Raw genomic sequence first — 13280 nt, 5'->3', positions numbered from 1 at the left:
CTTTGCAAGGCCTTGATCGTGTTTGCTACATTCCCATTAATGGTTAGCTAGCCATTCAGAGTCACCTATGGGAAACTCTGACTCTACCAAGTCTCTACCGATAGTGTAGACCAGAAAGGGTCATCAGAACCTGTGACGATGTTGGTTCGCTCACAAATGCCATCGAGCCAGGCTCACATCTATTACGTTGAATGCCTTTGGCTGTCAAGGCTCCATATACACCTACATTAGGCTAACAGGGTCAACGACTTCCCCCCTCCCCCCCCCCCCCCCCACCCCTTTCTGCTCCCTTCATAGCTTACAATATTATGTGTAAGGTTCTACACATATATGTCAATGGCTCCAATGTACTTCATGTTCTTCATCTCCATTTCTAACATTAGAGAAGGAGAGCAGCTGGACCCTGGGCCGGTTTTCAATTGAATACTTAAGTTTGAAATATAAGTATTTAACTTAGTTTTTGGCTTAGATAAAATACTTACCCGGTAGCCAATGTTGGTTTTCAGTTCAAACATTTGGCTAAGTATTTTACCCTAAATCAAGACAGGCCTTGATTAGCATGCATATGTGCATAATTATTGAGCGCATTTATTGCGACGTGTTAATTGCGCATTACTTATGATGTCAAAATGCTTATCAGTAAGTATTTTGCCGTAAAGTCGGCTTGCGACGTAAATTGCTTAGATGTGATCTGAATATGACTCAAGACGTTCTACTTAGCTTTAATAGCAAAAGAAAAAGTTTAACACAGTATGGAATTGAATGCCGGCCCTGGTATTACCATCAATTTGAAATCAATTGTCTCAGACTTTCATAATTAATCATGAATTCTTTGTAATGATATATGAACTAGGCATCCATTGACCAAGCTACGGTTGTGTCCATTGCAGTGTGTGCCAGTTGTACTGGTCATGCCATTGCTGTGGTACACTTTTTGCTACTTAGATTACATATATACTTAACCATAACTGTACAAAGGCATTCAGTTATCAAAACCATGTGCCTTTCTAATGCAGTGAGTTAATTAGACCTTGTAATCTGTCTGCCTTTTGCCACCTTGAAACCAGAATCTTTTTTGACATGAAAATATTGTGAATGTTTTAATGATAATCTAAATTTAGCAATTTACTTTACAGAAACCTCATATTGTGGTTTAGTTATTTTGCTATAAGACTGTTGGGAATCTCAACCACCCCAAAAATTTGTGAATGTCTTTGGCTTTACGGTATTTGGTGTTTCCTTTTGTCTGTCACCAGTCATAGGAAGCACAATTTGTAGTCCTACACGAGTTGTGGAGGATTGAGGATTAAAGTATCACCCAACTGCAGTAGCGCACTGACTTGGTTTAGAACCCATTATCTCTGATTCTAAGCTCATTGCTCTGACCACTGAGCCATTGTGTACAAGTGGTCTTTCTTGTAGTGTATGTGGAGAAAGAGATTTGCCTATGCCTCTTTATATGTTATATGATTTTCTAATGGAGGATGAATGTTCAATTTATTTAAGTTGGCACAGGATAATTTGTGTTCAAACTGAAAGCATAAAACAAATGCTTGAGAAGCAGTTGCATGTAAATCTCTACTCTTCATACTCATTTAAACCAGGAGCAATACCTTTCCAATGATTCCATTGTTTTCAAGGGTCAAAGCAGCAGATGCAAAAGTGAGGATTAGATTTTTTATAAACTGTGAAATTAAAATGTTCATACTACAAATTATTAGGCTAATTTAAAGTTAAAGACCAGTTATGGTCATGGGATTGCATTGTGAAAGAAACGTTGTGGAATCGATCAGAAAAGGTTGAGCATCTAGCATCTAGCATCTGCAAGGTTCTGGAATCATCAAAATGATAAGAAATTTGGCCCATTCTTCGCAAAGTTACAAGCACTATACACAGAAAGATGTATATGGGACTACCCTATATCTCTCACAGTCCATAAGAGAAACAAATTTACCAAATATATGAATTAGTAGGCGGTTTCCCGGCAAATTTTTTTATCATCATGTATTAGTCAAAACATATTCTTTCACATGATTGGTAAGGAGAGCTTCAATTTCATTTTTTGAAATTGGGGCGTTTCCAATACTGGTCTTTACCTTTAAATGTTTGTTATTTTAGGTACATGTAGGTACATCAGTGTGTTCCTACAGAAGTATTGAAATAAGTTTTCTGATATTTTCTCAACTCATGCCAAATGAGAATACATTTTGATTTCAGTTCTGTCTGTACATTTAGTGCTAAAAAAATATGTTAAACATGAACAGTAGTGATACTCTTGTAATCAGTAATTATTACATTGTACTTTATGCATTGACAATCTACCGTAAACGCATGTGGACGCAAGCAAAATAGATTATTAGAAAATGGTAGTTGAAATATAGTTAAAGGCTCAAACTAGCAATTTTAGTATAACGGTTGAAAAAATGTGATATCATCAAATTTTGTAATTGTAAAGGCGTAATGGAGTATTTCCTGAAACAATGATGTATTGTCTCGCTTTCATGCTAATAACTGTTCTTATAAAAGTAGATGCAATTATGATATGAATGCTAAAAATGACAAGACACAATTTTGAGATAAGTTCTTTAGATTCTCTAGGAATCTATAAACATAAGATTAGCCTATTATTATTTTTCTTTGCGAGCACTACATGTTTATCTATTCCATATATAGCTATAAATATACTAACCTAAATTACATTATTGTATTCTCTTTGTAAAGCTTTCCGTCCACTTGAAAGTCAGTTTTTCTGGGTTCATTCCGGTAGATGCCACAGTTAATGTTATAAAGAAATTGCCAGTCTCCTTACTGGTACTCTAATGAGGACAATACCTGGTAATGGCTTTGTAGATCTATTTTCAATTCAAATCCAGGATGATTCAATGCATAGTATATAAATCATTTGTGTGCCTAAGAATACAGTAAAGGGTATTTACATATATCAAAGAAACTTCTATTTATTCATTTATTTTATTTTGGGGGTGTAAATTTCATATTTGCTCCAAGCTGGTATCACATAGACATGTGTATGTTTTGAAGTGCATCATTCTTCTTGGTGTTTTTTGGTGTAGCACTTAAAGTGTGTGATGTGTGGAGATAGGGCCTTACATTATTACACTGATTTTTGTTCATTGCATGTCATGTAATATTACATGTGATATTTTCATGTTTCTTGAAACAAAAACATTAGTCAAGCATTCCATTAATTGGTCAAGAATGAACTTAATATATCAGATTTTATACATGAAGGTGTAGATTATTCAGGAATTGCAAATTCATTATCAATAGAACTTATTGGTATACAGCTGTAGTCGGCAGATTCCCATTACACTTGAATAAAGCAACTTTTTAGTATTAATAATACGCAATTTTTCAAGCTACATGTACGCTTATATGTTCGCATAAATCATTCCAGTCAGTGAGTAGATAATATAGTTCAGTACCAGGAGATATTCCTTTCTTTAAGCAAATAATGGCGTAAAGTATTCAAGTCTGTTTAGGGAATAATATATTTGATTTAGGGGCAAACAAAAAAAGGAATTCATTAGGTTGTTTCATGTACTTGCCAGGTACCTTGTGACACTTTGCCTGTTTTGATTCAGTTATAAGTAACAAGTTAATATTGAAAATACTGGTACTTTGTTGGTTCTTTGTTGTATTACATGTCAGGACAGCATGTGGTAACTTGTGCAATTTGTTTACCAGTGATATTCAAGTCATTTAATTTGTTGTTTTTTTTAAAGGAAAAAGACGATATTTGACTATTTGTAGGGGATCTTCAATTCTGCACAAAAATATTAATACAAATAATTGCAATTGGACATTTGCACAACAGGTAAATTAGTAATTTTATGAAAAGGTATCACTTACTTGTGTACTGTAGGACTTGCTGTCATACAAGAAATATAGTAATGTGAATGGATTTGATATGTTATTGAGTGTGTGTAAATAAACTGCCTTGTGATATAACCTTTTCTTATTACAGATTGTAGATAGCAGACTATATAGAAGATTAAATTATGGCTGACTTGCTCTGGTGTAAAGCAACATGATGTCTTTTTGTCATTTCTTGAGTTTATGTGCCCTAGAATTGATTCCACATAACCCCTTTTATTGTTTTTATATCAGATGTGTTTGGCTATTGCTTAACTTCATTAGTACCCCCTCCCCCCCCCCCCCCCCACAACAACAAAAAAGACATGAGAACAAGTATGTGAAGAGAGGTGTATGTGAAGGGTGTAGAGTGTTATTGATCATGTACCGTATATAGTGTTTCATTCTGAAATGTGTGATGTTCATGCAACATTTTGTTTGCCGACAACCAGAAGGGCTTTTTCTGCTCATAATTTCACATAGAGGCATCACCATTCGGGCTCTTGGCAAAGGCTCTGATAATGTCCTGAATCCCATTTGTTAAAACAAAGGTAAATGTTCACAGGAATTTAATCTATAAATTTTACCTGTTGACTACTAAATTTATTATTCCCTTAGACACCTACCCCCTTCCCTCCCCTTCCTCCATTTCAGATAGATAATGATTTCGTATTACCCCAGCTACACAGAGGAGTCCGAATACAGACTAATAATAAAATGGGAAAAAATTACATTACCCAGAATGGTCAAAAATGTTGTTAATTATCGATTATCGTGACAGGGGTATCAGTTTCAAAGGAATCACTCACAAAAAAGGATACACAAAAACACAACAAAAGATAGATAGACTGATGAAGATTTGTTTATATATCATGTAATGTATTTCATTTCAAATGTGACATTTGTATTTTTATCATTATTACATATATCATACAAATTCAGGTGCAACTATTTCAAATATTCTACAGATATCACTGTACATCAGTAATTAATTCTACTAATTCATGTATGGCTAATGGTACTTCCAATAAAATATTCAAAAGCCCAGCTCAAAACCAACTAACAGTTGTTTGTCATATTCCAATCAAAATCCAAAGCTAAATTTACTTCAAATACGTCATCTGTGAAAGCCAAAAGGGCCTCACAAATGACAAACTGATGGCATTGACCCTAATTGACACTTCTACATATTTTGTTGATCATTGTTTATATGTGGTGTGCATAGCAACCAGTACAATATATCCTGAAGGTGATATTAATGTGATCAATTACAGGAGTGAATGGTGACAAAGAATGGTGGCTTGCTACCAGCAGGTGAATCTAATAACTGATCAATTAACATGACCATGAAAAGAAATTTACTTCCCTTTGCCCATGAATACATTCTTTGTGTCTACGATAGCAATTACAGGTTTGAATCAATAGCGAGGTGATGTACATTGTATACCATAAGTCAATTTATCTGATAGGAAGTGATACTCCATGGCATCTGTCACATGATCTTTCATACTCTTTGATATCAATATTTCTGGGGTAGTTTTATGAAATTTAAAACAGAGATAATATAGAATCATATAAAGAAATATAATGTAGGTCAACATGAAACAAATTGTTTAAAAAATGGATGTGAAACAATTTTGTTGGCTTTTTGTTTCATCTTTTTAGATATTCTGGACATTAGGCATTAGCTCACCAATGTACAGGTTTGAGGCCATGAAAACGAATAAAATAAATCTTACAATAACATACAATATCTGGCATTCGTTAGTGTAGAAAAATGTGATATAAAAAAATATAAAAAATTATATACCTACCAGTCTCTCTCTCTCTCTCTCTCCCCCTCCCTCTCACTTCAAATTGTGTTTATAATTCTCACACATTCTCTCTATTCAGATGCATATCATATCACAATCTTATTATTCCCATCATTCTGAACAAAATCAGTCCTTAAGATTATCAAAATAGCACATTAAAAATTCAAACTACGTCATCTACAAAGGCAAATGAAATTGCATGAAACGAAGGTCACTTGTGCATATTTGGATATAATGTGCAAGGCATTCTCTCAAAATCAAGACACTTTAGTTTGTTCTTCTGACTCAACAGGTCTGCCTATTAAAATACAAATAATAAAATGCTGAATTAAATAAAACTTTACAAATTCTATGGCTTCATATTTTTCTGTAATCAATCTTCAATTTTTCTTGAGAAAACAATTCTGACTAAACCAACGACTGCAAGCTTAATAATTGTCCTTCATATGCACAATTTGGTGGAATGATTCATTCTAAGATGAGATTCACAAAAACTTTCAAAATCTAAGGAAGGATATATTAACAAATTATGCAGCCTTGCCACATACTTACACTGGATTTAGTTGGGCACAATGGCACACTATATGTTCAATTGCATAGTTGCATTAAGCATTATCTCTTTCTAGCACATTGTTCAGAATATATTTAAGCACGAATCTTGCTCCTTTTTACAGAATGTATGGACGGAACATGTAAATATCTGCATGAAAAAGCTTCATATTTTTCATTTAATAATCCTCTCTTGAGGAATCCTTTTTAAAATCTTTTATATTCTCTCGAAAATTGCAGTACAACCTAATGAATATATATATGCACATGGCTTCACTGAGCACAACACACATGTAGTTCACCCTGAATCACAACGACCTCGGAGAGAGTATACTACTAAAATATGCATTTTTACATTAAAAAAATGTTTGAATTACTCATTGCCAAAGCATAACAAACGCAAAGCACAAAATAAAGCATTTACAACTTTTTCGCAAAACAATGAAAAGCAGATTTCATTTTTGCAAATGCAAAAGCAGAGCACAGGTTGAAATATTTTGCATAATAAACCTTGAAATATTATACATCTCTGAAACAAACAAAAATATATATATACAGCATTATGAGACGACAGTCGCTTGTGATTGACTTGGTGATTGCAGCGTTTGTTGATGGAGTCTAACATTCTCAGGGTCATAGAAGGGTTGCGAGAAATCATAATGGGTAGTGTTGAATACACCTTGCATTCTCCGTCTGTAGGAAGAAAGACAGAAAATAAAAATTATGGATTAATAAACTAATTTTCTTGACATTAATGGTATGTACCACCCCACTTCAATATCATTTTCAAAATGAATCCTTGAAATAACTTGTGAGCTTTTCTCACACATTTCATCCAATATCAATATAACTTTAGCATTTTTTTTCCTTTTTAATCTGTCTTCCTTACTGGAATAAAATGACGTTTAGAAATACTCCTCACTTATACAAAATGCAATAACATTTATCAATCAATCTGTTCCATTCAATATGTTTATTACCAATAGTACCACATGGATCTTTTAATTTCCATAATACATTATAATACAGGAAACAAGTGCATTGTTTCCTTCTACAAATATTTGTATGCATGAAAAAGAAAAAAACAACTTGATCTTACCTGCTCCCTAGCCTAACAGGACTCTCTATATCATGTAGGGGCATGGCCAGCCAAGTAGCACACTCGGTACCATGACGACCAAGTGGTACCAGTGGAAGTGGGGGCAAGCGATGGCGCTCTACAGCTTTGTCTGGTAGAACTTCACCTATTCATGGAAAAGAAAGGTAATTATTGTACAACTACATAATGTATGAACAATGAACAAATATCTTATTCATCACTAGGAGTGGAGTTGCAGCTTATTCTTACATGTAATTGAAGAATTGTGAAATATATAATAACAATCAATGTGACATATTCCCACAGTTCTCAAACACATTCAATGTACCTATTCTGTATTTATAAGGCCGACCTATTATTTTCAATGTGACAGAGCTACAATTGAGCATGGGATGGATTGATGATACCAAAATTAAGCTGAACATGTCACCTCCTACAAATCGAATATACTCTTATATGAAATCAATGCCCCTTTGTCTCTCAGCACACAGTAGTCTGTACATACAAGGAATACATCAATGATCAGTATATAGCATACTGCCCTATAATGGTAACTATAATAAATAGTAAGTACAATAATATATAATTGCATATATTGTATACAATAGTTATGTCTTATAATTAGTATACACTATACTTCATATTAATATTACACTAATAATATTCACCTGTTTGGCAAGCTAAGGTAGTCCTGTCTTCATTGTTTCTCTCTCGTTCCTGCTGTAAGGTTGGGTCCTCTGTGGTGTTCCTCTGGATCTTAAGAGGAGCTGGTCTAGGAACTACAAGCTTCATTGGATCATACTCCTCTGTGTCATAGGTATCTAGAAACACAAAGCCCTGTAAGCACAAAACAAAGATGTATACATGACATGGTTTAAAAAAGGCATTTACAGAATGGCGGGGTAAAAACGGAGAACATTGAAAAAAGGGGTGCAGTTTGAAAAGAAATTGATGCAAACGTATCCCACTCCCTCTAATCACTCATTGGCGATGTTCTCTTACAATTCATATACCTTGTAAGACTGCAGTACTCCCTTCCTCCTCCCCTTCCCTTGCATGGCACAAACCAATGCTACATTATTACTTATGCAGTATATAATATAAGACATATGAAACAATAGAATACAATTTCAAATCTAATGTTCATCTGTCATTATCTTCCCAAGAATTATGGATGAGGCAGAAATTAAAACCTTTGACATCGGTAATCATTTTCAACAACCAATGGATTTATATCATATAATTGCTAAAATCAGTCAGGTACTTTCACTGGAGCAAACTATGGGCAGTTTCTAAATTTCAACCTAATAATCAATAATCCTTAATCCCTTTCCTAATTTGTTTCCTCAGCTCAAATAAGCAGTTATAATTGTCAAATTGATGAAAAATCAAACTTTCAAAGGATTCCATTGTTATTCTCACCTTCTTATTGCCATGCCTGAGGTATTCCTTGTAGATGCTTCTCTTTCTCTTATCCACCTTGGGAAAGTTCTTCATCTCCTGATAAATGCTGCTATCTATAGGTTCTGATATCTTCTCACTCCATTTCTTGTACAGCATCTCTTTCTTCCGTAGATCCAGAAATGCTTTGTTCATGAGGTAGTTATCTACATCCTATATGAAGCAATTGACAAAGGGTAATGTGGTCAAAAGTTTGTTCATTTACTTTCAACTTATTGAATTTCGAGGAACAGGGACACAAAACAATGCAGTTTAATTTTTTTCTTTCAACTTTAGCACAGACATGAAAACACACAGAATGGTAATGACACAACAACACGTTGATAGCCTGCAAATTATAAATTTCTCTGTGAAAGATCTTATTATGCAGGTTGATTAAACAAACACTGAAACAATATTCATGTCTATTAGTTTTTGTTGTCTATCTAATAGTTAAATGTTTCTTTTAAAAGTTAATTTCAGAGCCTGCAGGATAAATGTTGTCAATTACATGTCCAGCGATAGTACAAATGAATCATCACTTTATGCATCAAACTCTCTCTATATATATTCCCATATACTTGCGTAATGTGTTACTTACTTTGACAAATGTCTTCTCTGTGTTTAAAACACCCATGTACATCTTCTTGGTTTCTTTTGATTCTGGATCTGCTTTCTCCTGTATAAAAGAAAAATCAATCGAACAAACAAAAAATATTACATTTCAAATCCAGGTAAACATAAAGACCAACTTCTGCAAGTCTACAGAATTACACATCCAAATGACAGGAACCTCAATAAACACTGAACACAAGCACTCAAATGGCTGTCAGGGAATTATAGAGATCAAATGGGAGTATAACATACATGTACTGTGTTGTTACTTTGACAACATGTTCCACCATTAGATGAGGTTGCTGGGAAACCATTATTTGCACAATGCAGCTTCTTGTATCTCTTGCATTAGAGGACAGGTTGTTTATTACTTCTACCACCTAATAGATCCACGACTCTATGCAAACAACACAAGTAGCTATTCTACATGTACCTTGAGACCTAATTAGTTGTCTCGAGATATGAATAGTCTTACGGAAACTGATGGCTTTTAAGACTCGTAATTGTAATTTGCTCCCTGTTTACCACTTCTGATCTCCACACAGTCCTCCATTCATGTACATGTAGTTCCATACCCCCTTACAGTTCTTCATGAAATGAATATATCTCCTTCACTTTCTTCTTTCTCTCTCTTTCTTGTTCACTTCCTCTTTTTGTTCTCTCTCTCTCTCCCTTCATTCTCTTTCTATTTCATTTTCTCGCGCGCACTTTTCTCTCTCTCTCTCTTTCTCTCTCTTTTGTCTCTTTCTCTCACTTCTTTAGCTTGCAGATAATATCCCCTTGTCTACAAAATTCCTATTCCATTCATCAGTCCTTGGTGAATAATTGAGAGGGGGGAAATCAATTTATCCCCTTCAGCACAGGGTCTCCCAACCATGTTTACCCCTCTATAACAAATAGTCTTCCCTCCTGCTGGTTGACTTACGTAAATGGAATAATGTACTATTGATTGAGATGCCACATTCATCTTTTACCAGAGGTTTATAACAATAAGAGGCATCGATGTTGGTGCCACAAGCGAAACCACATCCAATATGAATGTTCTTGAGAAAACAAAAGTCAATTAATCAGCTCACAGAGTACTTTTGGTTGGAATAAAAAACTTTGTGCGAACATTTCAAAGATTGATTAAGAAATTTCATTGAACAAAGATGTGCTTCAGCGTTCTATACACTTCATAATTATATTCAATCATATAATACATTGTTTTGCTTTCTGCAACTATGGTGATCTCTGCTAAACAGTACACATCTTTCTTCTCTATCTAAATCTTCTGAGTATACACAAGTGCCTTCTTCGCCTCTAAGCAAATAAAGAGCATTACTTCTTTTGTCAAGTGAGCAAATAATCTTTCTCTTGAATGACTTGAGGAGATAACGGAGAGCTTGACTTAATACCATTAGAATCTCCCTGAAAAATGTGAAATTCCATTTGAATAGCCATGTGAAAGAATGCATACCGGTAGACCATTTAGGTGTACAGTAGATCTACATCGTATTTGTATACTATTAATGATGGACAACACATGATAACAGATTTTTTTTTTAACTATTCCCCTTCTCCAACATTTTCATGATTATCTTTCTTACACTTAAATTTCCAACAAATAATTCAACAAATGTATTCACATTTATGATCTCAGAATTTTATTCGAGATGACACTGAACATTTTTCCACTCTCTAATGGAGGTCGTTCTAGAAATCATTATGATGCATACTATTATACAGTACCCCCAAAACATTTCTTTGTGTTATTTTTTACAACAAATATTATAGATAGAATTAAAGCATTCTTTAAGGATTTATATCCAAGTTTTTATTAAATGATTTATAGGCCTCCAATATTCACACCTTTTTAGACAAAGTGATTCTGTCTCTTATCAGAAATTTGTTAACCTTACATTCTCTCTCCCTCTCTCTCTCTTTCTTTCTCCCTCTCTCGCTTTCCTTCTCTCTCTCTCTCTCTCTCTCTCTCTGTCTCTCTGTCTCTCTCTCAAATCATGATATACAATATCATTTCAACAGTTTTTAACAATCTTAATGAAAACATTCAAAATCTTACACGTACAATCATACAAAATTGCAGAATTATCAAAAGCTCTTTGAGGTAAACCCAAACGTAAATTCAAAGTTTGAAGAATTACAAATTCTATTTCTCTGGTTTTCACTTCTCTAATTGTTTTCTTCTTTCCTGATAGCTTTCCTGAGCAAATTTTTTTCAGGTCTAATACTGTTTGTTTAAAGGTAGAAGGTGTTAACTTATCTCTTTTGCAGAGAGTTAATACCCTTCTGGATCTAAACAGATGACAGGTATTTGTATTCACAATTTTGAAATGAAAACATCATTGTTATTGCTGATAACCTTAATGTTGTTTTCCTTGTAGAAAGTGTATCTTCCAATAACTCTTGTCTACCCCCTATCCCCATATGCTACGCCCCTGCCTGGATGATGGTCTTGGCCTTACCTGTACATGTCTGACTGCCTTCTGACATAACCAGTTCTGTATTTTTGTTGTCTGGTCCAACGCTGATCCAGCACTACCTGCTGACATCATGCCGGTCCTGCTAGCTACAGGCGTACTCCAAGGGCGCCGCCGTTCAGAGGTCCCAGGACGCTGAGGGGAAGAACAGGATGGTTCCGTTTGCTCTGGTAATTCTTCTAGTTTCCTCCGAAATGTATGTATCGTTGTAAACTGAAAAGACAATACACATGTATATACATGTAGGATCAATAATATTTTTGAGTAGAAACGCATCTGATATACTTGGAAGCAAAAACATTGCCCTAAATACATGTACATGTATGATGAGTAAACTTGTTATTGTACATGAGCTAAAAATAAGCTCACAATCTATTAGGAGACAACTACAGTCATACAAATTGAATGCTGTTTTTATTTAATTATAGTCATAATGATACTGATGATGATAAGTTTATACTACTTCACACAAAGAAAAAAAGTCTATACTATTTCTACTACGTACTGTATACAACTACATGTACTGCTTCTAATACTACTACTATATTAAGTAATAATAATGCAAATGATATTGATGATTATAGTGATAATAATAAAATAATAATATATTATAAAAAATAAATAATAATAATAATAATAATAATAATAATAATAATAATAATAATAATAATAATAATAATAATAATAATAATAATAATAATAATAATAATAATCATACTTTTAAAAAAAGATAATAATAATAGTAGGCCTACTAATTAAACAGGAACAGTATTAATTACATATGAAATGAGAACATATATTATACAACTTTTTAAACTTTTACATGAAAATTAATTAAGGTCAAAAAAATTAAAAGTCATGAACTTATAAAGCCCCAATATTTTGTCAGTGAATGTACAAAATCACACTGTGCACAGTCTTAAGACTTGGAGTATACTTAATCAGCTTCTCTAGAATATTTTTTTTTTCATGGTCACTGTCATTGATCAATTTATGCTTGAAATAAGCAGGCTCAACTACTAGAAAACTTTACACTCATTCCACGCCCACACGTATTATAAATAGTAATACATACCAGTTTCTGAGTATCATTTTCGCGTGCATCATCGAGTAATATCTCCCGTACTTCTGGAGAATGAATCCTGACATTCTCCAGTCTGTCTCTAGATCTCATGCTCTGCATCATATTTTCTTCACTTTAAGCTTTAAGACCTCGAAAATACCGATGTTTGCATTATTCCATTTTGATCCAATATACTTCACGCTCACAGAGAGATCGAAGAGCGAATATTATAGTTGCGGTATTCTGGTGTCTGTCTGTCATTCAACCGCACAGATACGGCATTGTTGATGATTCCTAGCTCTCACAACAAACACATGCTTCCGCGGTATCAATGGTGATGTGACGCG

The 13280-nt window shown here is 34.0% G+C and overlaps 1 protein-coding gene across 1 annotated transcript; it reads right to left on the bottom strand.

The window, feature by feature from the left end:
* Nucleotides 1-4731: 4731 nt before the first annotated feature.
* Nucleotides 4732-13218, bottom strand: LOC582953 (protein FAM228B). The gene is made up of 7 exons (XM_782882.5): nucleotides 12946-13218; nucleotides 11856-12083; nucleotides 9377-9454; nucleotides 8758-8949; nucleotides 8004-8172; nucleotides 7336-7480; nucleotides 4732-6929 (listed from the first exon to the last, which is right to left on the bottom strand). The coding sequence occupies exons 1-7, from the start codon at nucleotides 13054-13056 to the stop codon at nucleotides 6797-6799; spliced, it is 1056 nt and encodes a 351-aa protein (XP_787975.1). The 5' UTR covers nucleotides 13057-13218; the 3' UTR covers nucleotides 4732-6796.
* Between the last annotated feature and the right edge of the window lie 62 nt (nucleotides 13219-13280).

This window comes from Strongylocentrotus purpuratus, unplaced genomic scaffold (genome assembly GCF_000002235.5).
Source record: "Strongylocentrotus purpuratus isolate Spur 01 unplaced genomic scaffold, Spur_5.0 spur5_contig_854, whole genome shotgun sequence".
Classification (NCBI taxonomy): domain Eukaryota; kingdom Metazoa; phylum Echinodermata; class Echinoidea; order Camarodonta; family Strongylocentrotidae; genus Strongylocentrotus; species Strongylocentrotus purpuratus.
Note: the sequence above shows the minus strand (reverse complement) of the source record. Positions and strands in the feature narration are given on the sequence as shown.

Coding starts and splice junctions, on each gene's coding strand:
- LOC582953 (XM_782882.5), bottom strand. CDS start 13,056: ATGATGCAGAGCATGAGATCTAGAGACAGACTGGAGAATGTCAGGATT. Junction 12,084..12,945: donor AAAATGATACTCAGAAACTG/GTATGTATTACT, acceptor TTGTCTTTTCAG/TTTACAACGATACATACATT. Junction 8,950..9,376: donor CAGAGAAGACATTTGTCAAA/GTAAGTAACACA, acceptor TGCTTCATATAG/GATGTAGATAACTACCTCAT.